The sequence below is a fragment of the Salvelinus namaycush genome, chromosome 35 (assembly GCF_016432855.1).
Source record: "Salvelinus namaycush isolate Seneca chromosome 35, SaNama_1.0, whole genome shotgun sequence".
Lineage (NCBI taxonomy): Eukaryota > Metazoa > Chordata > Actinopteri > Salmoniformes > Salmonidae > Salvelinus > Salvelinus namaycush.
The window spans coordinates 9,213,133-9,241,088 of record NC_052341.1 but is presented as its reverse complement, the minus strand read 5'-3'; the positions used below and the strand labels follow the sequence as shown (position 1 = coordinate 9,241,088).

Genomic DNA, 27,956 nt, shown 5'->3' with positions numbered 1-27,956 from the left:
ATGGGCAACATCCCCACCACAGTGAAGCACTGCCTGAGCTATGAACAACTCATCCAGGATTATCCGTGGCTAGGAAGCCGGCTGCAGGATGAGAAGGTAAGAGGGAGGGTGTAGGTTGGGGACATGTGAAAGGACAGAGAGGGGGCATCACCCTGGGATGCAGAAACAGGCACTACACTAACTGGCATCACACTGCAAACACTCTATTTCAAAATAAATTAAATTGTCGTGATAAGAGCGCAATATATGAAATAATTGTTATGCCTACTGTTTAACGTTGACTTGCGGTCTAAAAGCAGGATCCTGTTCCTCTCAACGATTTATATATACACTAGATGAATGATAGGGGACGCTACGTGTCTCCATCTTGGCACTCCCCCACATTGTAGAAAATATTTTGGAAGCTATAGAAATGCATTTATTAATGTATTTTATTCTATTACAGACACCTTAATACATACTTTTAAATTATATAATGTGAGATAAAAAAAAAAAATGTAATCCTTAAAGTATAATTTTGAGCGATTACTAATGTTACTGTCCTCACTACAATAACAAAAATACTTAAATACATGGAATGTTGTCCATGAAATATCTAATTGAAATATTGTAGAATTTAATTCATTCTTTCCTCCCACACCATCTATCTTAAGTAAGTCTGGTAATTGTCAGATAGAGAGTGCATCAAGTGAACACCCTTCCTATCCTCCTCTCATCTTTTCCCACTACAACTGTTAGATTAGTTAGTCAGGTATAATATAAAAAAATCTGTATTATAGTTGTTGGTGGACTGCATTTGTTGTCAACTGTAAAATCGACTGTAGGTATTATTAGAAATTCTGAACTGACACACTTTCATGCGTTTCATGCATTATTAAAATGCCAGCAGTGATCTGAAGATCAAAGTGTTCTGGGCTTAAAGAGCGACTGCCCCTAGAAAACAACGAATCCCTTTGAAAAGGGCCTATGTGGCGTCCTTGAGTCAGAATCATTTATTCTAGTGTCAAAATTGATTACAAAGTGTAATAGCATAATTTTAGTCATAAAGTCAGTCTCGCCTAAAATGGAGTTTGGAACCTCAGTGTGTCACAACGAATTAAATGAAGGTTGGGTTTCGATTACAATTATGTCAACAAATCATGCTAACCTTTTCCAAGCTCCACAAGCAAATCGCCCCTCAGCCTCCCTTTATTGAATGGGGCTCCGGTTGTTTCATCGCCCCCAACCAACACGTTCAAAGGATCACGGCCATTCGATTGACCATGCAATCAATGCTTCCAGAAGGATGCACAGCCAAAAACGATGGTTTGCATGCCCTGCCGAAGGACCCTATCATGCGCAATAGGTGGTTGGATTTCGTTGCTCTCCAGTGGTGGTGAGTATACTGGTAGCTAGACCATAGACTGCTGGTTATGTATATTTTGATAATCATTATCACTATCATCGCTAGCCTAGCTGATGTTAGCTAGCTACCTACATAACTAGATAGCTGGCTAATGTTAACCTCAATACAACTTGGACTTGGCTTCGAAACACAATAACATTTCAAAAGAAGTCAAATATTTAGTAGGAAAACTTGTTGTCATGATTGTGATTTCACCAGATTGACTTTAGATGCAGTATAACTTTAGCCAGCTAACTAAGATTAAGGACACAGCCGTATATTAGCTAGCTAACATTAGCATTGCTAGCTATTTTTGAAACACTTCGCTAGTAACAGTAATGGCAACATTGCCATCTCTCTAGAGTAAATTTGACAACACCATAATATGGCAAAGTTGTTTCCAATGAAATATTTGCCTACTTTAGCGTTGCCATCGTATTTCCATGCCATTCTAATTTAGTTTAATGTAGACTAAATTGTCACAGCCTCCGAGGTGCAACCCATGTCTATGGCACAAATACAGTAAATATTGGATGCAACGATGATGGTACTAGATAACCATGTCTGTCTACAACAGTGCACTAACTAGCAGCAACAAACGCAAACCAACTCTGGGCCATAGCAAAACATGTCACAGTTGGATGCATATTGTAACGGCGTCACCGGCCTGAATCTAATCTGGAGCCAATCAGTCTACATCTGTCAAGCATAGAATTAGCTTCCAAACGAGATTGTTATTTCTCTATCTATGTTTTATAATTGAGGAATGATGACAATCGTTGACCCTTTTTTTCTGTTAGACAAAGTGCACAGTTGGTCATGAACGGATGCCAGGACCTACAAGAAAGAGCAAAGGTGGGTACCATAACATGTCTAGCAATGGGACTCCAATGTTTTAGCGACCTCCAAAAATTATTTAATTCACTGTTCTCTTGCTATTTTCACAGCTTGTCAGGAAAGACCTCAGAATAAAAGTGTGTCATGCGACACAAGTACTCGTGTGATAAGGAGGACCGAGCACTCCCCCATTCTCATCGACGGGGCTGTAGTGGAGCAGGTTGAGAGCTTCAAGTTCTTTGGTGTCCACATCACCAACAAACTAGAATGGTCCAAACACACCAAGACAGTCGTGAAGAGGGCACGACAAAGCCTATTCCCCTCAGGAAACTGAAAAGATTTGGCATGGGTCCTGAGATCCTCAAAAGGTTCTACAGCTGCAACATCGAAAGCATCCTGACTGGTTGCATCACTGCCTGGTATGGCAATTGCTCAGCCTCCGACCACAAGGCACTACATAGGGTAGTGTGTACGGCCCAGTACATCACTGGGGCTAAGCTGCCTGCCATCCAGGACTTCTACACCAGGCGGTGTCAGAGGAAGGCCCTAAAAATTGTCAATGACCCCAGCCACCCCAGTCATAGACTGTTCTCTCTACTACCACATTGCAAGCAGTACCGGAGTTGCAAGTCTAGGACAAAAAGGCTTCTCAACAGTTTTTACCCCCAAGCCATAAGACTCCTGAACAGGTAATCAAATGGCTACCCGGACTATTTGCATTGCTCTGATGACACAGATGACTTCATCAACAAAGACAAGTAATGTGTGTTATATAAAAAGTTGTATTCAAAAACACTTGATAAAATAGTAGGCTAATTCCCCAGCAAGCAGATACAACTAGTATAATCATTTTGGTTGTGAAGTGCATTAGCAATTAGCTCTGTCCTTTCTTTAAAACAAAATACAATTGACCACTTGGCTGTCTATTATATCACCTCTCACAGGCCCTACCAGTCAACACCACCTCATAAGACTGCCTGCTGCACTTGTTCGAGAGATGTCCAGTTTGCAGCCGGACATGGGGGCCCTCATCGGCATAATGCAGACATGCCCTCGCTGTGAGTATTCCTATGAATGGAACAGTTAGTCACATGTTGGCAAGTATCCAACCAGCAACCTTCACCTGTCAGCGGCAACAGCTTTCACCGGCTCATAGTTTGTACTAATACAGAAGGTAACCCACTTCATTACTTTGATCCATTTGATAACCAAATTTTGAAACTAAATGTAAACTGACATTATTTGTTGCTATTTTCTACTTCTTAGATGCATATAATGTCCAGGGCATAACCTAGCCTGGTGGAACCAGCCTGGTCGCTGTATTCACCATTCTATTTCACTTCACATTTTGTGAGGTTGGTTCCACCAGGCTGATCATAACCACCATTAATAATGTAATCGTGTGTGTGTGTGTGGTGTGTGTGTGACTAACCAGTATCTTTGAACAGGGGGCAGGAGCTAATCTACGCTGCCATGTGTTATCAATGGGGCTCTGGCAATGACCTTACCTCCAGCCTCACCTCTTGCCTGCTCACCAACGGTCGTCGATGGGGAGAACAGAATTAGGTAGGTTTAGTGTGACCTCTTCAAACTTCAACATAGTACCTGTTTGTGTGTCAGACATTACCTATCCTAATTGCCATTGGTAATAGAACAGTGACTATGTGTGTATGTGTTCACAGAAACATGTATGGAGCCAGCACATGGAGACTTGCAAGATGATGTGATGAAGTCCAGATCGACAGACGCACTTGATACTGATGTCTCTGAATGTAGAGAGACCTGGAACTCATCATAAAATGTTTACTGGACACAACTTTTACTTGTATTGTCTTTTTTTAAATTATTGAATGGAATGGTATCAGTCAGTATGGGGAGGAAGAAACCCTGTGCATTCTGCACCAGGATCAGGGAACTCCTGTTGTATAAGGGACACCACACAGGGAGGTATGACCACTCTGACATGTTTGCCAAGGTGGCCCCATTACCACAAGAGAAAATGTCGATAGGCACAGTATCTGTATCGGCTGGGAACGACAATGAAAGGTGCACATTGTTATATTAGCAGAACACTGATTCTATGGTATTATGTAAAGGATTGTATATTCTACATGGACCTGTTACTACATTTGAAAGATATCAAAACACTTTGTTTATAACATCTACATAAATTAAAAAAAAATATTCTTGTCATATTATTCTGTAGGCTGACCTATTCAAAGCTTCCTCAAGCATCTCACCATACATCCGCCTGTAGTTGAGTTCAACCTGCAGGATATATGTTTGTTGTGATTAGTGGGGAGAAACAGCTGCTGGTAAGGTTCTGACAGATGGGTGTGTCTTGGTGGTGGCAAGGACACACCCGAGAAACACTCACATCAAACCACACCCCCAAGCCAGCTTCTGTCATGGCTGCCAGCATTTCCTAAGGAGCAAGCCAAAAAATGAGGCCAAATCAGCAGGCCCTCCCTTTTAAGGTTGTAACACATTATTGGACAGGAGAAACAGTTAAATGGGAAAATAGCGCTTTAGAGTTCGTGACAACAGATATAACATTTGTTTATTGTTTTCAATATCTAACATGACTCTTTTCATTTTCAGTGCACTTTAACACGTGAATATCCAGAGTATGTTAAAATTATTGAAGTTGGACCAAGAGACGGACTTCAAAATGAAAAGGTATATATTTTCATCACAGTCACATCTGAATACACAGAACACCCCCCCCCCCCCACACACACACACACACACACACCATCCATGATCATGAAATAAGTAATGTACAGTGCATTCGGAAAGTATTCAGACCCCTTGACTTTTTCTGTTTCATTACGTTTCAGCCTTATTCTAAAATCGATTAAATAAAATGTTTTCCTCATCAATCTACACACAATACCCCATAATGACAAAGTAAAAACAGGTTTAAAAAAAAAAAAAAAAAAAAAAACTTATTTACATAAGTATTCAGACTCTTTGCTATGCGACTCGAACTTGAGCTCGGCTGCACCCTGTTTCCATTGATCATCCTTAGATGTTTCTACAACTTGATTGGAGTCTACCTGTGGTCAATTCAATTGATTGGACATGATTTGGAAAGGAACACACCTGTCTATTTCAGGTTGACAGTGCACAGTTGACAGTGTATGTCAGAGCAAAAACCAAGCCATGAGGTCCAAGGAATTGTCCGTAGAGCTCCGATACAGGATTTTGTCGACGCACATTTCTGCAACATTTAAGGTCCCCAAGAACAGTGCCCTCCATCATTCTTAAATGGAAGAAGTTTGGAACCTCCAAGACTCATCCTAGAGCCGCCCGGCCAAACTGAGCAATCGGGGGAGAAGGGCCTTGGTCAGGGAGGTGAACAAGAACCCGATGGTCACTCTGACGGAGCTCCAGACTTCCTCTGTGGAGATGGGAGAACCTTCCAGAAGGACAACCATATCTGCAGCACTCCGCCAATCAGGCCTTTATGGTAGTGGCCAGACAGAAGCCACTCCTCAGTAAATGGCACATGACAGCCCGCTTGGAGTTTGCCAAAAGGCACCTGTAGGTCTCTCAGACCATGAGAAACAAGATTCTCTGGTCTGATGAAACCAAGATTGAACTCTTTGGCCTGAATGCCAAGCGTCATGTCTGGAGGAAACCTGGCACCGTCCCTACAGTGAAGGATGGTGGTGGAAGCATGCAGTGGGGATGTTTTTAAGTGGCAGAGACTGGGAGACTAGTCAGGATCGAGGGAAAGATAAAAGGAGCAAAGTACAGAGAGATCCTTGATGAAAACCTGCTTTTTTTCTATGATTACCCATGACATGTGTTTCACATGTTCTTCTCCAAAAATGTATTGATCAAATGAACACCAACTGCCCTTGAAATCTATGGGAAACATGACATGACTACCAGATGGCTCATATGTTGTATATATTCAAGTCTACTGTAGCTGTACAAATTGACATGATGACAAAGTCAAACTCTGGGGGTACTACATGCTGTAATTGTAGGAAGTACTGTATGTTTGGAAGAAGTGGACCAAGCAGGTGAGTGCCGTAAATTACTCTGGTTGCAAAGATATTGCAGCTGAATTGCCCAGATGTCCACTCCGCACATACCTCCAATCTTGACAGGGGATCAGAATCATATCCAGAAAGAGACGGTCTCCATTTCATTGTTTTCCAGGAAATGGTTCCGACAAGAGTCAAAATCCAGCTGATAAACATGCTCTCGGAAACAGGCCTGCCTGTGATCGAGGCCACCAGCTTTGTGTCTTCAAAGTGGGTACCACAGGTAATAACTCTTCTTTGTGTTCCCAGAAAGCTTACTGAGTGATTTATTAGGCTCTCATTGTTCTCTTCAGGACTACTGGGGGAACCTGCTACTCCAGTATCCCAGTTAGACCCTGGACTCGCAGATGTTTTCGGGGAAAACCTTGAGCTATAGGCCTATTCCAAAAACTGTTTCCAAGCACTTTATTTTGTTTGCCTGTGTAAAATATATGACAGCTCACCTCATGAAATAAACTACAGATGTCTGTGTCATATTCTTGAGTTGTATTGAGACATATGATGTGGAACAGCTATCTCTGCATCTCTATATGAGCTTCTGGAAAATATGAGTTTTCGTAAAACTAGGCTACATACTAGTCTCGCTTGCCAGGCGCATGGACCTCCAACAGCAGCTGTGGGAAGAGACTATACTCTGTCGACATATTTTGTAAACATGCTTTTGTCTGTTGTCAAGATGGCGGACCACACTGAAGTGCTTCAAGCCATCCACAGATCTTCTCATGCTCGTTATCCTGTACTGACACCCAACATGCACGGCTTTCAGGATGCTGTAAGCATTTCATTATTCATCCGAGAAATCACACTCTTTAAAAAGAACATATATCTCCCCAGGCTCCCCTGATGTGTAGTGCTGTATAGAGGTTGAGGGAACACTATGCCTGAGATGAATGGAAAAGTTTTAAAGTAATGTTTGTTGCATAATGTTACATCGAAATAATGTAACTTCCCTCTGTCCTGTTGAAGGTTGCAGCTGGTGCTACTGAAGTGGCCGTGTTTGGGTCTGCCTCTGAGACCTTCAGTCGGAAAAATATCAATTGCTCTATTGATGACAGCATACTGAGATTCGAGGAAGTCATTTGCACTGCTAAACAACAACAGATTCCAGTCCGTGGGTTTGTATCATTCCTCACTTTGCGCTTCTTCACCAGTAAAGCCATTTTACTTTAATATATTGCAATGATTCCATATGCTCTATAACTGGTGTCAACCATGTACCGTTGCGGACAAATATAGTGGCACCCTTGCACTTTTCTTAAACAATTTCCTATTTCTTCTAAAAAAATAAGTTGGTTACTTTTGGTCTCCACACCATGTAATTGTATTTTCAAAATTGCAGAACCAATTTTATTTTTGTAAACTTAAGTTTACAATTTGAATTAAGAATATAAAGACACATTTTATGGACATGGGTACTGGGGGCCTTGAATGTGTGCAAGTCATCATGAAATCAACAGACTATCAATGTGTTTTCGAGTCCAATGTTTAACTCTGTGTCCAAAAACTGGGTCTCCATCGAAGATGAAGACGGCCATCAAGGAACTTCACTGGACTATATGCAAACTGGAACCATATATCCGGAGGCTGTATTTATTGTAGCTGGGGATTTTAACAAAGCAAATTTGAGAACAAGGCTACTTAAATTCTTCCAGCATATTGATTGTGCGCATAGGCAATACCCTCGACCACTGCTACTCTAACTTCCGCGATGCATACAAAGCCCTCCCTTAGGCAAATTTGACCACGACGCCATCTTGCTCCTACCGTCTTATAGGCAGAAACTCAAACAGGATGTACCAGTGACGAAAACCATTCAACACTGGTCCGACCAATCGGAAGCCACGCTTAAAGATTGTTTTGATCAGGCGGACTGGAATATGTTCCGGTCAGCCTCAGAGAACAACATCGACCTACACGCTGACTCGGTGAGTGTGTTTATAAAGAAGTGCATTGGAGATGTTATACCCACTGTGACTATTAAAACCTACCCTAACCAGAAACCGTGGATGGATGGCGGCATTCACGCAAAACTGAAAGCGCGATCCACCACTTTTAACCATGGAAAGAGGTCTGGGAATATGGCTGAATATAAACAGTGTAGTTATTCCCTCCGCAAGGCAATCAAACAAGCGACCTGCCAGTACAGGGACAAGGTGGAGTCGCAATTCAACGGCTCAGACACGAGACGTATGTGTCAGGGTCTACAGGAAATCACGGACTACAAAAAGAAAACCAGCCACGTCACAGACACAGACGTCACGCTTCCAGACACCTTCTTTGCACGCTTTGAGGAAAATACAGTGCCACCGTCGAGGCCCGCTAACAAGGACTGTGCCCCCCCGCTCCCTATCCCAGTCTGTTGTCCCCACATGCACAGCACCCAATGTCACAGGAAGGCCAAAAAGATCATCAAGGACATCAACCACCCGAGCCACTGCCTGTTCACACCGCTATCATCCAGAAGGTGAGGTCAGTACAGGTGCATCAAAGCTGGGACCGAGAGACTGAAAAAAAGCTTCTATCTCAAGGCCATCAGACTGCTAAACAGCAATCACTAACTCAGAGAGGCTGCTGCCTACATTAAGACCCAATCACTGGCCACTTTAATAAATGGATCACTAGTCACTTTAAACAATGACACTTTAAATAATGCCTCTATAATAATGTTTACATATCTTACATTACTCATATCACATGTATATACTGTATTTTATACCGTCTATTGCACCTTGCCTATGACGCTTGGCCATCGCTCATCCATATACTTACATGTACATATTCTCATTCACCCCTTTAGATTTGTTTGTATTAGGTAGTTGTTGGGGATTGTTAGATTATTTGTTAGATATTACTGCACTGTCAGAACTAGAAGCACAAGCATTTCGCTACACTCTAATGTGTATGTGACAAATAAAATTTGATTTGAGGTTGTGGGTCTTCCAAAAGGACAATGACCCCAAAGACACATCAAAAGCACCCATGAATGGTTCAAGAAGAAACACTGGACTCTTTGAATCACATCCATAGCCCACGGTGAGAACTGAAAACAGCAGTTGGTGGAGGGCAACCCTCAAACATTGAAGAATTTGAGCAGTTTGCTACTGAAGAGTGGGCCAAATTGCCAGTAGAAAGGTGCAACAAGCTCATTGAAGGCTACAAGAAGCAATTGTTGGCACTTATCTTGTGCAACCAAGTAATTGCTCTGGGGTGCCAATAATTTTGTCCATGCCATTTGTCTTTATTTTAAAAATTAAAATTGAGAATATAAGTTAACAAAAATAAAATTGGTTCTGTAATGTTGAAAATCCAATAAGGTGTGGAGACTTTATTGTTGTGGTTGCAATTTTAGCTTATTTTTTTATGAAATAGGGAAATATTTAAGAAAAGTGCAAGGGTTCCAATATATTTGACCACAACTGTATGTTTATGTTGACTTTGAAAAAAATGTACTACCGTAAAATGTTTCAAAGGCCTAATGTTACTCTCTCTCTGTTAGCAAAGGTACACTCAGACAGTGATAAATGACTCCAGAAATAATAGGTTAACAAGCAAATTTCCAGATGTGCACTGAATCGTTCTATGTGTTGCTTCAACTACAAGTCCAGATGGACAGTATAGAACCGCTGACATGAAGCATGTTTAAATTTTGTGGTACAGTAGCCCCCTTTCATCCAAACAACGCAGCAATGCCATGGTAACACATCAGTTTGACACAGGCATTCTGGCAAATATCCTGCTGTTGGAGATGGCTTGGGCAGCACTCCCTTCCCTCGAGTGCAGCTAGAACTTTCTGGATATTCCGGTGACAAACTGAGGTATCGTCTAACGACTGCGAGCCCAAGAGAAACATTTTCTACTTTTCACATGTCCGCTATTTCAAGCAGTGAACCTTTCCTACACATATGGAATAGGCATATTGTTTGACTTCACCCCCCTGCATAATTTCTCATTGCTACTGTCAACAACATAACCACTACATATAACAAAATATTCAACACCAATTGGATATAAGATTTGAAGTCTATATTGCACTGGCAGTTAGCGGTTACTGAATCCAGAAAACAGAGTTATGATATACCTTATGCTATTTGTCCTTAGACAAATAGCATAAATTATGACTTTTTGACTAGAGAGAGTTAACCTTTTAGTGCAATTCACTTTGTGACATGTGGCCAAGTTGGCATGTTTATGACCCATGTATTAATATATTCCATGTGTGTTTATGACCCATGTATTAATATATAGTACCAGTCAAAAGTTTGAACACACCTACTCATTCAAGGGTTTTTCTTTATTTTCACTATTTTCTACATTGTAGAATATTAGTGAAGACATCAACACTATGAAATAATATATATGGAATCATTTAGTAACTAAAAAGGTATTAAACAAATCAAAATATATTTTACATTTGAGATTCTTCAAAGTAGCCACCCTTTGCCTTGATGTTAGCTTTGCAAACTCATGGCATTCTCTCAACCAGCTTCACCTGGAATGCTTTTTTTGTTGTTGCTTTTCTAACAGTCTTGAAGGAGTTCCCACATATGCTGAGCACTTGTTGGCTGCTTTTCCTTCACTCTGCGGTCCAACTCATCCCAAACCATCTCAATAGAGTTGAGGTCAGGTGATTGTGGAGGCCAAGTCATCTGATGCAGCACTTCATCACTCTCCTTCTTAGTCAAATAGCCCTTACACAGCCTGGAGGTGTGTTGGGTCATTGTTATGTTGAAAAACAAATGATTGTCCCACTAAGTGCAAACCAGATTGGATGCCGCATCTCTGCAGAATGCTGTGATAGCCATGCTGGTTAAGTGTGCCTTGAATTCTAAATACATCACAGACAGTGTCACCAGCAAAGCATCCCCACACAATCACACCTCCTCTTCCATGCTTCACGGTGGGAACCACACATGCAGAGATCATCCCTTCACCTACTCTGCGTCTCACAAAGACAGAGCGGTTGAAACCAAAAATCTCAAATTTGGACTCATAAGACCAAAGGACAGATTGGTCAGATAGACTGGTCTAATGTCCATTACTCGTGTTTCTTGGCCCAAGCAGGTCTCTTCTTATTATTATTGGTGTCCTTTAGTTGTGGTTTCTTTGTAGTAATTCATCCATGAACTCCTGATACACACAGTCTCCTTTGAACAGTTGATGTTCAAATCAAATCAAATCAAAAAGATGTGGCACATGCGCCGAATACAACAACCTTACAGTGTGAAATGCTTACTTACAAGCCCGTAATCAACTATTCAGTTTTAAGAGAAAAAAAAGTGTTAAGAAAGTATCTACTAAAATTAACTGAAATTAAAAAAATTAAACGTTCTAAAATACAAAAACAAAAGAGAAATAGATTTTTTTTTTTTTTTTTAATAACAGTAGCGAGGCTATATACAGAGAGTACCGGTACAGAGTCAATGTGCGGGGGCACCGGTTTGTCAAGGTAATTGAGGTAATATGTACAGTTGAAGTCGGAAGTTTACATAGACCTTTGCCAAATACATTTAAACTCGGTTTTTCACAATTCCTGACATTTAATCCGAGTAAAGAAATTCTGTCTTAGGTCAGTTAGGATCACCACTTTATTTCAAGAATGTGAAATGTCAGAATAATAGCAGAGAGAATGATTTATTTCAGCTTTTATTTCTTTCATCACATTCCCAGTGGGTCAGAAGTTTACATACACTCAATTAGTAATTGGTAGCATTGCCTTTAAATTGTTTAACTTGGGTCAAATGTTTCGGGTAGCCTTCCACAAGCTTCCCACAATAAGTTGGGTGAATTTTGGCCCATTCCTCCTGACAGAGCTGGTGTAACTGAGTCAGGTTTGTAGGCCTCCTTGCTCGCACATGCTTTTTCAGTTCTGCCCACAAATTTTCTATGGGATTGAGGTCAGGGCTTAGTGATGGCCACTCCAATACGTTGACTTTGTTGTCCTTAAGCCATTTTGCCACAACTTTGGAAGTATGCTTGGGGTCATTGTACATATGGAAGACCCATTTGCGACCAAGCTTTAACATCCTGACTGATGTCTTGAGATGTTGCTTCAATATATCCACATCATTTACCTACCTCATGATGCCATCTATTTTGTGAAGTGCACCAGTCCCTCTTGCAGCAAAGCACCCCCACAACATGATGCTGCCACCCCCGTTCTTCATGGTTGGGATGGTGTTCTTCGGCTTGCAAGCCTCCCCCTTTTTCCTCCAAACATAATGATGGTCATTAAACAGTTCTATTTTTGTTTCATCAGACCAGAGGACATTTCTCCAAAAAGTACAATCTTTGTCCCCATGTGCAGTTGCAAACTGTAGTCTGGCTTTTTTATGGCGGTTTTGGAGCAGTGGCTTCTTCCTTGCTGAGCGGCCATTCAGGTTATGTCGACATAGGACTCGTTTTACTGTGGAAATAGATACTTTTGTACCTGTGTCCTCTAGCATCTTCACAGGGTCCTTTGCTGCTGTTCTGGGATTGATCTGCACTTTTCGCACCAAAGTACGTTCATCTCTAGGAGACAGAACACGTCTCCTTCCTGAGCGGTATGACTGCCACGTGGTCCCATGGTGTTTATACTTGCGTACTATTGTTTGTACAGATGAACGTGGTACCTTCAGGTGTTTGGAAATTGCTCCCAAGGATGAACCAGAATTGTGGAGGTCTACAATTTTTTCCTGAGGTCTTGGCTTATTTCTTTTGATTTTCCCATGATGTCAAGCAAAGAGGCACTGAGTTTGAAGGTAGGCCTTGAAATACATCCACAGGTACACCTCCAATTGACTCGAATGATGTCAATTAGCCTATCAGAAGCTTCTAAAGCCATGACATAATTTTCTGGAATTTTCCAACTTGTTTAAAGTCACAGTCAACTTAGTGTATGTAAACTTCTGACCTACTGGAATTGTGATACAGTGAATAATTGTAACGGGTGTCCTCCTCCTCTTCGGAAGAAGAGGAGGAGTAGGGATTGGACCAAAGCGCAGCGTGATAATTGGACATAATGAAGTTTATTAAAGTAGATACGAAAACCGAAAACACTTCAACAAACTACAAAATAACAAAAACGACGTAGACAGACCTGAACATGGAACTTACATAAATACACGAAGAACTCACGAACAGGAACAGACTACATCAAACGAACAAACCGAAACAGTCCCGTGTGGTGCAACATACACAGACACAGAAGACAATCACCCACAAAAGCCTACTGCCTATGGCTGCCTTAAATATGGCTCCCAATCAGAGACAATGAATGACAGCTGTCTCTGATTGAGAACCAATCTAGGCAGCCATAGACATAACTAGACAACTACACTCTACTCTGCCCCATACACATACAACACCCCTAGACACTACAAAACACATACATTCCCCATGTCACACCCTGACCTAACTAAAAAACATAAAGAAAACAAAGAATACTAAGGCCAGGGCGTGACAATAATAAGTGAAATAATCTGTCTGTAAACAATTGTTGGAAAAATTACTTATGTCATGCACAAAGTAGATGTCCTAACCGACTTGCCAAAACTGTAGTTTATTAACAAGACATTTGTGGAGTGGTTGAAAAATGAGTTTTAATGACTCCAACCTAAGTGTATGTAAACTTCTGACTTCAACTGTACATGTAGATAGAGGTGAAGTGCTATGCATGGATGATAAACAGATTGTAGCAGCAGCGTAAAAATGGGGGCGGTGGGGACAATGGAAATAGTCCGGGTAGCCATTTGATTAGCTGTTCAGGAGTCTTATGGCTTGGGGGTAGAAGCTGTCTAGAAGCCTTTTGGACCGAGGCTGCTTGCCGTGCGGTAGCAGCAAGAACAGTCTATGACTAGAGTAGCTGGAGTCTTTGGCAATTGTTTGGGCCTTCCTCTGACACTGCATGGTATAGAGGTCCTGGATGGCAGGAGGTTTGGCCCCAGTGACGTACTGCCCTCTGTGATGTTGAGATGTGCCCATTATTTGAACTCTGTAAAGTATTTATTTTGGCTGCAATTTCTGAGGCTGGTAACTCTAATGAACTTATCCTCTGGTAACTCTGGGTCTTCCTTTCCTGTGGCGGAACTCATGAGAGCCAGGTTCATCATAACCCTTGATGGTTTTTGCGATTGCACTTAAAGCAACTTTCAAAGTTCTTGAAATTTTCCGGATTGACTGAACTTCATGTCTTAAAGTAATAATGGACTTGCCATAATATGGACTTGGTATTTTACCAAATAGAACTATCTTCTGTAAACCTCCCTTACCTTGTCACAAAGCAACTGATTGGCTCAAATGCATTAAGAGTGAAAGAAATTCCACAAATTAACCTTTAACAAGGCACACCTGTTATTTGAAATGTATTCCAGGTGACTACCTCATGAAGCTGGTTGAGAGAATGCCAAGAGTGTGCAAAGCTGTCATCAAGGCAAAGGGTGGTTATTTTGAAGAATCTCAAATATAAAATATATTTTGATTTGTTTAACACTTTTTTGGTTATTACATGATTCCCTATGTGTTCTTTCATAGTTTTGATGTCTTCATTATTATTATTATATATTATTCACTATTATTAGAAAATAGTCAAAATAAGGAAAAACCCTTGAATGATTAGGTGTGTCCAAACTTTTGACTGGTACTATATGTGTGTTTTTGACCCATGTATTAATATATGCCAAGTGTGTTTATATTTACCATGTATGTTTGTTTTCTTTTAGATATGTTTCTTGTGCACTAGGATGTCCATATGAGGGACCCATTGAACCCACTAAAGTTGCAGAGGTAAGACAACACTTCTGCGTTGCCTTCTTGTGTCAATAATGGACATACTCTATACCTTATACGTGGGTCGTTCCACGATATTAGTTCCTTTTGGCTCGTGTAACTTGTTGAAAAAAATCGAGTTTCATTTCACCTAATTTTAACATTCTGTCACAAAGAGCACATGTTCAACCTAATAAAAAAAATCCTATCTCAAAAATTACTGTAGTAAGTGCCTATAGTGCCAAATAAAGTAACAGGTTTGACCATAACAGGGTTGACCGTAACAGGGTTGACGATTTAATCAGCCATAAAACCCTTGTGACAGGGGAAATGGAAGCTTGTTGTGTGCAACAGGGAGAGGCAAATTAATGCAAGCTTCACAAAGAAAATGCAATTTTTCAAAGATTTCTATTCAAATCAACACTTGAGTTGCTTACCAAGAAGACATTAAATGTTCCTGAATGGCCTATTTACAGTTTGTTTTTACGGTTTGAAAATCTATGAATCTAAGACTTGAAAATGGCTGTCTAGCAATGATCAACCATCAACTTGACAGAGCTTGTAGAATTTTTAAAAGAATAATGGGAAAATATTGTGCAATCCAGGTGTGCAAATTTCTTCTAGACTCATAACTGTCATTATCGCCTAAATTGGGGTATTTTGTGTAGATGGGTGAGAGAAAAAAATCTATTAAATTAATGTTGAATTCAGGCTGTAACATAACAAAATGTGAAATAAGTCAAGTGGTATGAATACTTTCTGAAGGCACTGTATAGTAAAGAGCACTTCATTTCATATACAGTATCAGGCTTTAAAAATCCAATGTTGGTGGACAATTTCTATTTAAAACATCAAAGGGAAGCAGTAGGGAATAATTTTCTGTACATGTATAATCTAAACAATGTCAAACCCCCGAAATGACTGTTTTCTAGATAATAAAAAAACGTTAATATGTCTGTAATGCTGTAACTACAGTATACACAGTTCTTCTTTTTTTATTTTAAAATGTAACCTTAATTTAACTAGGCAAGTCAGTGAAGAACAAATTCTTATTTGCAATGACGGCCTACATCTGCCAAAAGCGGACGACGCTGGGCTAATTGTGCACCGCCCTATGGGACTCCCAATCACGGCCGGTTGTGATACAGCCTGGATCATATCAAGCAAGAGAGCTCTGAGCTCCTGCATGTTTATGTTTCCAATGGACTTGTTATGATGAGTTGCTCTATTCTTGGCTATAGGTGGTAAAGCGGTTGTATGAACTGGGCTGCTATGAGGTGTCTCTGGGGGATACTATCGGCGTGGGCACCCCAGGCTCCATGGCCAAGATGCTGCACTACGTCATGAAAGAGGTACCCAGCAGCGCTCTGGCCGTTCACTGCCACGACACCTACGGCCAGGCTCTGGCCAACATCCTAACTGCACTGCAGGTAATGAGCTAACAGCTAACATTTAAGCACAATATGGGCACTACGGTTGTTTCAAACACATATTTTTAGATCCCCTGACAATCTAGGGTATGAGTAATGTGTAGTAAAACGTTCATGACACAATACATAACAATGTGGTAGAGGGCCATTATGAAGTGGTCCAAGATGGTACAGATGTTGGATATTCATTTGAGCCAGTTTGCTACAGCAGAAAAATTATCCTGCAGCAATAGGAAATGTGAATTATTATGAGAATTATAATTAATGGACATTTTTGTAGGGGTTTATACACTTTTCGTAAGGGAAAATCAAGTCTGAAATTTCAAAGTGGAAATTTCACTCAACTACACTACAAGTTTTACATTTCCTACATTGCAGGAAAGTTGTCACCAAATTAAGGTCCTACATCTGTATTATGAAGGCTTTTGTGTACCAAATGTCTTGTGTGCTCGGATTGTTTTGTGAGAATTGAGGAGGCATTGTTTGCTTGAATGAAAATATATTCATAAACAACAAAAACAAAGGCTATATGTCACAATAGGACATACTGTACATAAATAGGAGAACACACATCTCTCAATTGGGAACATGATCTGGAAGTCCCCCACAAAGTAAAATAATACAAAAACTGCCCACCAATAAAATCCCAGAATCATAATGAACATAAGATATGCTGTCATATTACCAGCACCTACATTAAAGATAATAAAATAGTATTTCACAGATCATTAATAAAGCTTTATCCTCTCTTTAAACCACAAAATCGAATTAAGTTGTACAAAGCTTCCTGGAACACCACTCTTCTATTGTGTTTTTCACCACCTCTCCGGAGTGAACCTATGACCCGGGAGTCAGTCAGGTCATAAACCAGAGGTAAGGTAGACATGGCTGTATCAGTTCTCTTGGGAACCTCATTGTGCTCTGTCTCCCAGTTTGTCATCCTTGGCAGCGGAGGGATGATCTTTTGGTGCTGGGCGGGGGGGTCAGAAGATGTGAAGGGGGTTCACACAAAGGCTCACCTATTCAGTGTCTGTTTCACATGACAGTGCTCTGGCCTTGACAATGGTACTGAGTGTGAGCGGAGGAAACAGCCAGCCCTGAGGGGTTCCCAACTCATGTGCTGCTTGGCTGTTGAACTATTTGACAATGCTGCGCTTAAAGGGCATGGGGAAAATGATCCTATCATTGGCCCGCATGAAACACATGGAAAATGGAGAAGGCGAAAGAAACCTGTCCAGACCAGTAACTATGTATCTGAGACAGGGAGAATGCAGTGACTATCGCTGGATTCATTGAGAAATCAAGAGCTTGGGACTATAAGGTTGTATCTGCAAAAATATGATTCTGAGATAATTAGCTTTAAATTTTCGCAACCCTCATTGTGTCAGCAATTTTAATCTCATATTCTTTTGAACTTAACAACATGCATTTGGGTATTTAAAGAACTATATAGGTAGAGAACATTGAACAGAACAAGGCTATGTCAATAACAACATTTTGACAAGAATGCAGATAGGAAGTTAAAGTCCCAATCTCCCAAAAAGTGACTCATGGTAAGACACTTAGAAAAACAGAACAATTCAAAATGAAAAAGGCATCATTCACAAGCATTTGTTGTGCTGCAATCCCACTTACCCTAAATAACCCAAAGTCTGCATAACTTTTAGCACTAATTCATGGCTTTACTTATGAATTTATCTACACAGAAAATTCACCAGTGTTAAATCAACACTGACAGTGTTACATTTAACACTGATACAGTGTCTATGCAGTTCCACACTTTTCAGTGTTAAATTAACACAGTGCTTAGTCTAAAGCCTTATTTGCATAAAAACATTGATATTGAAACAAACAATTCTAAAAAATCAACCTGCATATATGATAATGATGGCCGTGGTAACACTGGTTATTAACACCAACACTGGGGTTCTTTTACACCCATTAGTGTTAATTTATCACTTACAGAGTTCATTTAACTCCTGAATTAACACTGTAAATGTTACACTGAAAGATCAACACTAGGTAACACTGGCCAATTTGCTGTGTATTTCCATGCTCAAATAATTGTACATGTTCATAAAACAGCTTCCTGTTTTGTATTTTTTTTTTTAAATAACCTTTCAACACATCCTGATGTTGGGCACTTTTGACAAGGGGTGAGAAGACCCAGAGTGTGGGTAAAATTCCTTTCTGTGAATCACATAGAAATTGATTTATCACAGCTGCCCCGTGACCATTGAAAATAATAACAGGCGTGGATGTTTAGCCAACCATTTGTTCTCCTCCCATCTCAACAACCTCAGTGGAAATGAAAGATTTTATCATAGGCTTTTCATTACTGAGTGCCAGTAGTCCATGCCACCAACTGGGATAGAAATGAATTCCACTAACCCCTGTCAACCCCGTGTCAACTCTGCTTTTGTTCATGATAATGACATTCCATGCTCTTTGTACCTTTATTTTTGGAAGTTCTGGGGTCCTTTGTTACAAACCCACCTTGGCGGGTCACACAATGACAAAGTATGTACTTCGTTTTTCAGACTTGGCTGGGAAATAGATTTGATCTGACCCAACGTTTCCATGTAAACTGCAGCTGACTTGCTGAGCTATTGATAGAACTCAGTGTAGCCAGACGCTCTTGACTGAGAATTCAGACCTGTTCTTACTCATGCTTATCTCCTCTACATGAAGCAAAGCAAGTCCGAGCCAAAGCTCATCGACAGTGCTTTAAACTTGTGAATCTCGCTAAATACACCACATACAAACGTATGTGAACATCCCTTCAAATTAGTGGATTCGGCTATTTCAGCCAAACCCATTGCTGACAGGTTTATAAAATCTAAACCGCCTCTGGAAGCAACATCAGCACAATAACTGTTCATCGGGAGCTTCATGAAATTAGTTTCCATGGCCGAGCAGCCGCACACAAGCCGAAGATCACCATGCGCAATGCCAAGCGTCGGCTGGAGTGGTGTAAATCTCTGGTGGTTGCCAGGAGAACGCTACCTGCCCAAATGCATAGCGCCAAATGTAAAGTTTGGTGGAGGAGGAATAATGGTCTGGGGCTGTTTTTTATGGTTCGGGCTAGGCCCCTTAGTTCCAGTGAAGGGAAATCTACAGCATACAATGACATTGTACATAATTCTGTGCTTCCAACTTTGTGGCAACAGTTTGGGGAAGGCCCTTTCCTGTTTTCAGCATGACAATGCCCTCGTGCACAAAGTGAGGTCCATACAGAAATGGTTTGTTGAGATCGGTGTGGAAGAACACAGAGCCCTGACCTCAACCGCATCGAACATCTTTGGGATGAATTGGAACGCTGACTGTGAGCCTGGCCTAATCGTCCAACATCAGTGCTCGACCTCACTAATGCTCTTGTGGCTGAATGGAAGCAAATCCCTGCAGCAATGTTCCAACATATAGTGGAAAGCCTTCCCAGAAGAGTGGAGACTGTTATAGTAGCAAAGGGGACCAACTCCATATTAATGTCTATGATTTTGGAGTGAGATGTCCGACGAGCAGGTGTCCACATACTTTTGGTCATGTAGTGTATTTACAGAGTGGAAAGTATGATTGTTATTCTGATAATGGGTGGAAGTGGGTCAGTAAGGGTCACTATTCCATTTTGTCCAATATATCTAAATACTCAGATGAGTGTTTTCCCAGTGGTGGCTTGAGAGACCCACTAATGGGTTGTACTGTAGCTAATATCTGCTGGGTAGTGGATCTCTAACTTGGATAGAGATGTTTATGTTTACTTGTGGTGTACAACGCTTGGGAAGCACTGGTGACAGAGACAAAGTTGTAAATAGGATGAGAATGTTTCATAACCACGGTGATGACAAATCAAACAGGCATGTTGTCCAATAAACCTATGGTTATGAGTTAACCCATGCAATCCAGAGGACATTACATTTGAGCTGTGTAGGTGTATTGTTGAGTGTCATTAAAGTGAAGTGAGATGGGTGTAAAGACCTGTCAGTGGTAAACAACTCTGCCTATTTTCAACAAAGTGACTAAACATTTAGACAGCTTCATCTATGTGGTTTGATGGTTGATTACTAAACCCTCACTCAAAGGTCAAGGAGCAAAGTCTCTAGAATAATGAGTGTTAACATTAGTTGAATGTTAATGACTCTTCAAACGCAAGGTTGTTGACATATCAACAAAGGGAGTCTCTTTTCTAAAGAATTTGGAACGCTCACGTTGTGCAGTCTTAGCAATGTTTATCTTCGGTAAGCATGTTTAGTGCTCTAGCTAGCCTACAGCACCGCCTATGACAATATTTAAACTTTTCCCTAAAAATTACTTCTGGAAATTTGGCAACATTGCCAACATGACAGGCTACAAGGAACTCCCATTTAATTGCCTGCTGAGGATATTAGCTTATTAGAAAAGGCCTGTGCCCCAGAGCGTGGTGCAGGAGTCAGTGTATGTGCCAGGTAACCATAGTGATGAAAGCCAGTAACTTGGTGGAAAATATACCTCTCCGTATGCGCTTAAGATCAAGACAATGCTGCCCTGGGCATGGTCCCATTAGTACACGAACACACAAAGAAATGGTGCCTTATTAGAGAGTAAAACACTATCAAGTAATCAACCTTAGGTCGACATGAGGTGTCTGCTGTGTCTCAAGATGGAAAATATAGTTTAATATACTAAAAACCATGCATCTCAAAGTTAACTATACAAACAACAAAGGTTAGATTGGTGCAATAATTGGTGCAACCAATGAGGCAGGTGAAATTAGTATTTCTGGAATTTAGTATGACTTACTTCTTCAGCTTACTGTACAAAACATTGTAGTCAAATGCTTTGAGTGGTTTACACTGTAACTGAGGGGTACTTTCTTTAAGAGTGAGGGCTCTACTTGGCCAATGACTGCCATGGTCCGACTAGACAATAGAAGGTTTTCATGCTTTAAGTTAGAAATTTCCCTCTTTTCATTTCTGATTAATCCATATATGTTTTTGTGTCTACCTCCCTATTACCTACAAATATCAAGGAAGATGGCTTGTAAAGGTGGCTTTACAATGACAGGACAGTTTATTTATTGCTGGAAAGGGCTGTCCCAGGTTAGACATTTGTCAGCCTTGTGAGTTACCATTGAATACAATCTCCTTCAGTTCCACATTCTATGTAGAGAAATGTCAAGGCTGCGGTGGTGAAACATTGCTGCCTCAAACACTTCAATGAACATACCCTTTCTGCCCCAACTGACGCACGGCCGCACTTCAAACAAACAATACTGGACAAGAGTGTGGCAATCTCTCAAATTGTTCACTTACAGTATATTAGCCGCCTTCCGTAATCCCATATCATGTGATGTGAACAGCCCGAGTAAACTAAAGTGTATTTTGCCAGGAATGTATTGTTTTTTTACCTCCACTGCTCACTGAATGTGGCTCTTTAACAGCCAGGCCACATCTGGTTTCTGGGCTATGAGAGGCTAATTGAACACTGGCAATTTGGACTTTCTGACCACCAGTCCCTGTGCATATTACGTCCCATAGAGCAACAGGAGTCAGACGTGTTGTTGAAAAGGATCGCTGTGCTCTTGCATTTTGTTCCTCTCGGAAATGGTCCACCGGAGACCCTCTGACCCTCTCGCAGTTAGCGGCAGAATGCGAGAGGTTTGGCACTGTAAATTACAACTCTGTGTTTACACAACAAAAAAGTCTGCCCAGTACAATATCCTGCCCTGGAGTTAACTAAGGTCTGGGAATCTTGTGCGCAGTGCACACCGGAGTGGATCACTAGGCCTTTGCCAACACAAACAGCAATTACAGGCTGCTCAGAACAGCCCCTGGATAAAATAGACCCTTGTCTCGGAGAAAAGGCACCAATTAGGACCATTGTTTAAAGAGCAAACCGTGCTTCCGTTATTGTTGTTTACTTGGGTCTGTCCCCCAGGGAGAGACGTCCTTCATGGTTTCATTCTGATGTGTCCCCGTGCCACACCGGGGTCAGTGGGAGGATAAGCGAGTTCATTTTATAGCACCGTGGGATCCTCTGACATCTGGTTCTGCCACGGAAGCAGGAAAACGTTGTTAATATTCTCCTGACGGTCGCTGAGATACGTGGAAAACATTGTGAATATCTTAATCTGCGATGCCTCTGAGAAGTAGATGCTTGGCTTCAGGGCCGGCCCTAGCCATTTTGGGGTCCCACCTCTCGGGTAAAACATTTTCGTGGCTCCCCTCTTGATGGCTGAAAGAAAACTTTTAAAAGACATTTCCTGCAATGCACATTTTGCCATGGGGCGTAGAGAAAATATTGCAGTTTTAAAGTAAGTTTTCTGCCATTCTACACATTTTGCCATGGGGCGGAAAGACATTTTAAAAAATGTATAATAAATGTAATGCAATTCTACACATTTTGCCATGACTTACAGTTTCTTCAGAAAGTACATAAAGCTTTGTATTCAGGACATTCCATTTATTTATTTGCCATATTTTGCAGTTTTACTTCATTGCCTTATTGCAAAAAGGATGCATGTTTTGGAATATTTTTTATTTTGTACAGGTTACCCTCTTTTCACTCTGTTAATTAAGTTAGAATTGTGGAGTAACTACAATGTTGTTGATCCGTCCTCATCCCATCGCAGCCATTGAACTCTGTAACTGTTTTAAAGTCACCATTGGCCTCATGGTGAAATCCCTGAGCGGTTTCCTTCCTCTCCGGCAACTGAGTTAGGAAGGACGTCTGTATCTTTGTAGTGACTGGGTGTATTGATACACCATCCAAAGTGTAATTAATAACTTCACCATGCTCAAAGGGATATGCAATGTCTGCTCTTTCAAAAATGTATGCCCATCTACCAATAGGTGCCCTTCTTGGCGTGAGGCATTGGAAAACCTCCTTGATCTTTATGGTTGAATCTGTGTTTGAAATGCACTGCTCAAATGAGGGACTTCACAGATACAGTGGGGCAAAAAAGTATTTAGTCAGCCACCAATTGTGCAAGTTCTCCCACTTAAAAAGATGAGAGAGGCCTGTAATTTTCATCATAGGTACACTTCAACTATGACAGACAAAATGAGAAAAAAAAATCCAGAAAATCACATTGTAGGATTTTTAATGAATTTATTTGCAAATTATGGTGGAAAATAAGTATTTGGTCACCTACAAACAAGCAAGATTTCTGGCTCTCACAGACCTGTAACTTCTTCTTTAAGAGGCTCCTCTGTCCTCCACTCGTTACCTGTATTAATGGCACCTGTTTGAACTTGTTATCAGTATAAAAGACACCTGTCCACAACCTCAAACAGTCACACTCCAAACTCCACTATGGCCAAGACCAAAGAGCTGTCAAAGGACACCAGAAACAAAATTGTAGACCTGCACCAGGCTGGGAAGACTGAATCTGCAATAGGTAAGCAGCTTGGTTTGAAGAAATCAACTGTGGGAGCAATTATTAGGAAATGGAAGACATACAAGACAACTGATAATCTCCCTCGATCTGGGGCTCCACGCAAGATCTCACCCCGTGGGGTCAAAATGATCACAAGAACGGTGAGCAAAAATCCCAGAACCACACGGGGGGACCTAGTGAATGACCTGCAGAGAGCTGGGACCAAAGTAACAAAGCCTACCATCAGTAACACACTACGCCGCCAGGGACTCAAATCCTGCAGTGCCAGACGTGTCCCCCTGCTTAAGCCAGTACATGTCCAGGCCCGTCTGAAGTTTGCTAGAGAGCATTTGGATGATCCAGAAGAAGATTGGGAGAATGTCATATGGTCAGATGAAACCAAAATATAACTTTTTGGTAAAAACTCAACTCGTCGTGTTTGGAGGACAAAGAATGCTGAGTTGCATCCAAAGAACACCATACCTACTGTGAAGCATGGGGGTGGAAACATCATGCTTTGGGGCTGTTTTTCTGCAAAGGGACCAGGACGACTGATCCGTGTAAAGGAAAGAATGAATGGGGCCATGTATCGTGAGATTTTGAGTGAAAACCTCCTTCCATCAGCAAGGGCATTGAAGATGAAACGTGGCTGGGTCTTTCAGCATGACAATGATCCCAAACACACCGCCCGGGCAACGAAGGAGTGGCTTCGTAAGAAGCATTTCAAGGTCCTGGAGTGGCCTAGCCAGTCTCCAGATCTCAACCCCATAGAAAATCTTTGGAGGGAGTTGAAAGTCCGTGTTGCCCATCAACTGCCCCAAAACATCACTGCTCTAGAGGAGATCTGCATGGAGGAATGGGCCAAAATACCAGCAACAGTGTGTGAAAAACTTGTGAAGACTTACAGAAAACGTTTGACCTCTGTCATTGCCAACAAAGGGTATATAACAAAGTATTGAGATAAACTTTTGTTATTGACCAAATACTTATTTTCCACCATAATTTGCAAATAAATTCATTAAAAATCCTACAATGTGATTTTCTGGATTTTTTTCCCTCATTTTCTCTGTCATGGTTGAAGTGTACATATGATGAAAATTACAGGCCTCTCTCATCTTTTTAAGTGGGAGAACTTGCACAATTGGTGGCTGACTAAATACTTTTTTGCCCCACTGTAATTGTATGTGTGGGGTACAGAGATGAGATAGTCATTCAAAAATCATGTCAAACACTATTATTGCACGCAGTGAGTTCATGCAACTTATTAAGTGACTTGTTAAGCAGAGTTTTACTCCTGAACTTATTTAGGCTTGCCATAACAAAGGGGTTGAATACCACACCTCTCTTTCCTTTACTGACACAAGACATTTCAGCTTTTACTTTTGTATATATTTTTTGTACACAAAAATTAAAACAGAATTCCATTTTGACATTATGGAGCATTGTGTTTAGGCCAGAGACACAAAATCTTTATTTCATCAATTTTAAATGCATCTATAACACAACAAAATGTGAAAAAAGTAAAGGGGTGTGAATGCTTTCTAAAGGCACTGTATTCCAATGATCTGAGTGAAAGTGACTAACAAAATCAATGTGGGCCGCCTGGAGGTCAGGGCCCCTGGGCACGTGCCCTGCATGCCTGGTCGGTATTCGGACATGATTACTACAAGTTTAGATAGCTGGCTAGACTAACTTACCAATCTAAAAATTGTTAACTGACATGGCTAATTTAATGACTCTCGTGACTGACATAACAAGATAAAAAACTACTGATACACAACCAGATTTCGAACTTGCACCTTGTGTATTCTACTATTCTACCTCTCAACTTGAGACCCCGACTGAATTCCTAGAAAATAATGTTTTTTGGGGTCATGGGCCACTTAGCGGCTGGGGGCCCTAAGCTACCGCTTATGTCGCTTATGCATGGAACCGGCCCTGCTTGATTTCATAATTTGTCCCAATGAAGACAAAAAGTTCCAAGGCTATTGTAAATAACCTGATGGCTTTGAGGCCTGAGGTCCTTAGAGGCATATTATATAGTAATTTCCCCCATCCTGAAAGTAAGTGAAGCTGTGTACAACGTTTTTATCACGTGGCAGTTGATAAACTGTATAAAACTCCGGTTCTCTGTTGGAGCATATAAATCATGTTTAAAACCCAACATAACAACAATAGCATATCCCATGATTTGAGAGTTAACATCTGGGAAAACTTCTCTATGGGTCATATTGTCTTTAATGAAATGTAAATGTATTCGACAAGAATAATTAAACTTGTCTGGCGGACTGAAGATGTTTTTATGACATCAACATTTTGGACGAAACAAGCTCCTGATTTTTTTCTGAAAGGTAGAGTTAAAGTTTAATGGAAGACAAATTAGCGAGGTGGGTTTAAGGCAAATGATTATGCTTTCATGTGTTTTTGAGGTCTTCATAACTTGGAATTGAACTGTCACTTTCAGCTGTACTTCTTGTCTCCTTTGCTTAAAGTCTGAAGGGACAACAAAGGACAACAACACATCTTTATGCTTTTCTACATTCTTTATACAGTGATGTTGCATTCCTTATGAAAGATAAAAACATTCTTAGCACGATAAAGTGGATTATTCTCCCCAAGATCACATGAGGTGGATGTTTTGGGAATGTTTAACTATGATAAGGCATTTAATTCCTGCAACACTAGGTCAACCAAATATCAGTGAGCCTATCCCTTGCTAAGCAACATGTTCTGGCTGTTTGGTACCGTGGTCCAACAATAAGCTCAACAATGCATCATTAATTCTCATATGGAGGCCAGACAGTTGGTGTCGTAGGCAGTAAAAAGCATTTTCCCACAGAAAGTAGAACTCTCTCTGACAATTACTTTTATTGTGGACATTGCATGAACCACTTTGAACTCAGAGACATTAAACAAAACAAGACATACATTTTATATGTAATTATTTTTACATATGGATGCGTCCTATTTTTTCAGTACATGGAAAATACTGAGACATTATACTCAAAGACAGCAGAGGTTGTCTTGATGTCATTGAAATTGAGTTATTGCCCTGAATTTAAACAACCCCAGCGCTTAGTAACACACACCTTTGGAATTAACCATTTACAAATGGACTGTAGGTAGAAGACTAATTATTCAATGAATGTATAAAGTTATAAGTCTTTGAGTTATAGAAAAAAGACCCAAGAAAATATATGTGGAGAACAGTCTTGTTAAAAGTGAGTAACAATTGAGTAAAAAGTAAAAGTATTTTGAGACTAAGAGGTCACAAGAGGTGGTGCAGTTTAACACACGTTACCATGAAGATCAGAAAACATGGCAAAACAATATGGAACTTTGTGCATTTACAGAGTCTTATATTACCAAAAACAAATGATGTGCCACTGGTTTAGTATGACAAAGAGGATGAGTAAGCTGAACTGTGAGGGACACCAGGCTGTTGCGCCCACTCATCTCCGAGAAATGAAGACCACAGTTATCCTAACTGTCTGTAAAACATCACCACAACCCTGGCAGGGCACGCTGTACCAACACATACAATACAGGAGAACAGGGGACATTGTTCTACATGGGATTTTGCCATCTGCTTGCTCTGTGCGTGTGGTTGCTGAATGTCTCTCCTGTGTGTGTGTATACCTCAGATGGGGATTTGTGCGGTGGACTCATCTGTAGCAGGTCTGGGCGGGTGCCCATATGCCCAGGGAGCCTCTGGTAACGTGTCAACAGAAGATGTTCTCTATATGCTCCATGGCATGGGCATTAAAACTGTGAGTGTTGCCTCACACATAACCTGAAAACAGCACTTTAAAACAGCGTTGTAATCGCTAGGGAAAATACAGCTCACCCTCTTTAATTTGAGAAAGCTTCAGACAGAGGATCGGGCCTTGTTTACATTAGTAAAGTGCTTTTTTGCATAACTGTCATGTGTATTGGTAGGCCTGCTGTTTATATTTTCACAACTGTTTCTTTTGCAATGACTCCCCCTGCTGGCAGGGTACCATTCCTGCTTCTTTGATCCCTTGTTTCTTTCATTCCAGGGAGTCGATCTCTCCAAGGTAATAGAGGCAGGTGATTTCATCTGCAAAGCCTTAAACCGCAAGACCAACTCCAAGGTAGCCCAAGCAAGAAGCAAGTCCTCGTGATTA

General features: G+C 40.9%; 1 protein-coding gene and 2 long non-coding RNA genes across 3 annotated transcripts; all 3 read left to right on the top strand.

Annotated features, from left to right (window-relative positions):
• Positions 1 to 27,953, top strand: hmgcll1 (3-hydroxymethyl-3-methylglutaryl-CoA lyase-like 1). The gene is made up of 8 exons (XM_038975319.1): positions 1 to 96; positions 6,395 to 6,502; positions 6,956 to 7,051; positions 7,246 to 7,394; positions 14,979 to 15,042; positions 16,266 to 16,454; positions 27,453 to 27,578; positions 27,849 to 27,953. The coding sequence occupies exons 1-8, from the start codon at positions 1 to 3 to the stop codon at positions 27,951 to 27,953; spliced, it is 933 nt and encodes a 310-aa protein (XP_038831247.1).
• Positions 1,252 to 2,459, top strand: LOC120030004. The gene is made up of 3 exons (XR_005473615.1): positions 1,252 to 1,375; positions 2,185 to 2,239; positions 2,332 to 2,459. It is a non-coding gene; the product is annotated as an uncharacterized LOC120030004 (long non-coding RNA).
• Positions 2,859 to 4,025, top strand: LOC120030002. Its single transcript, XR_005473614.1, has 4 exons — positions 2,859 to 2,910; positions 3,166 to 3,279; positions 3,670 to 3,787; positions 3,904 to 4,025. It is a non-coding gene; the product is annotated as an uncharacterized LOC120030002 (long non-coding RNA).
• Positions 27,954 to 27,956: the final 3 nt, after the last annotated feature.

Coding starts and splice junctions, on each gene's coding strand:
- hmgcll1 (XM_038975319.1), top strand. CDS start 1: ATGGGCAACATCCCCACCACAGTGAAGCACTGCCTGAGCTATGAACAA. Junction 97..6,394: donor GCCGGCTGCAGGATGAGAAG/GTAAGAGGGAGG, acceptor ATTGTTTTCCAG/GAAATGGTTCCGACAAGAGT. Junction 6,503..6,955: donor CTTCAAAGTGGGTACCACAG/GTAATAACTCTT, acceptor TCTGTTGTCAAG/ATGGCGGACCACACTGAAGT.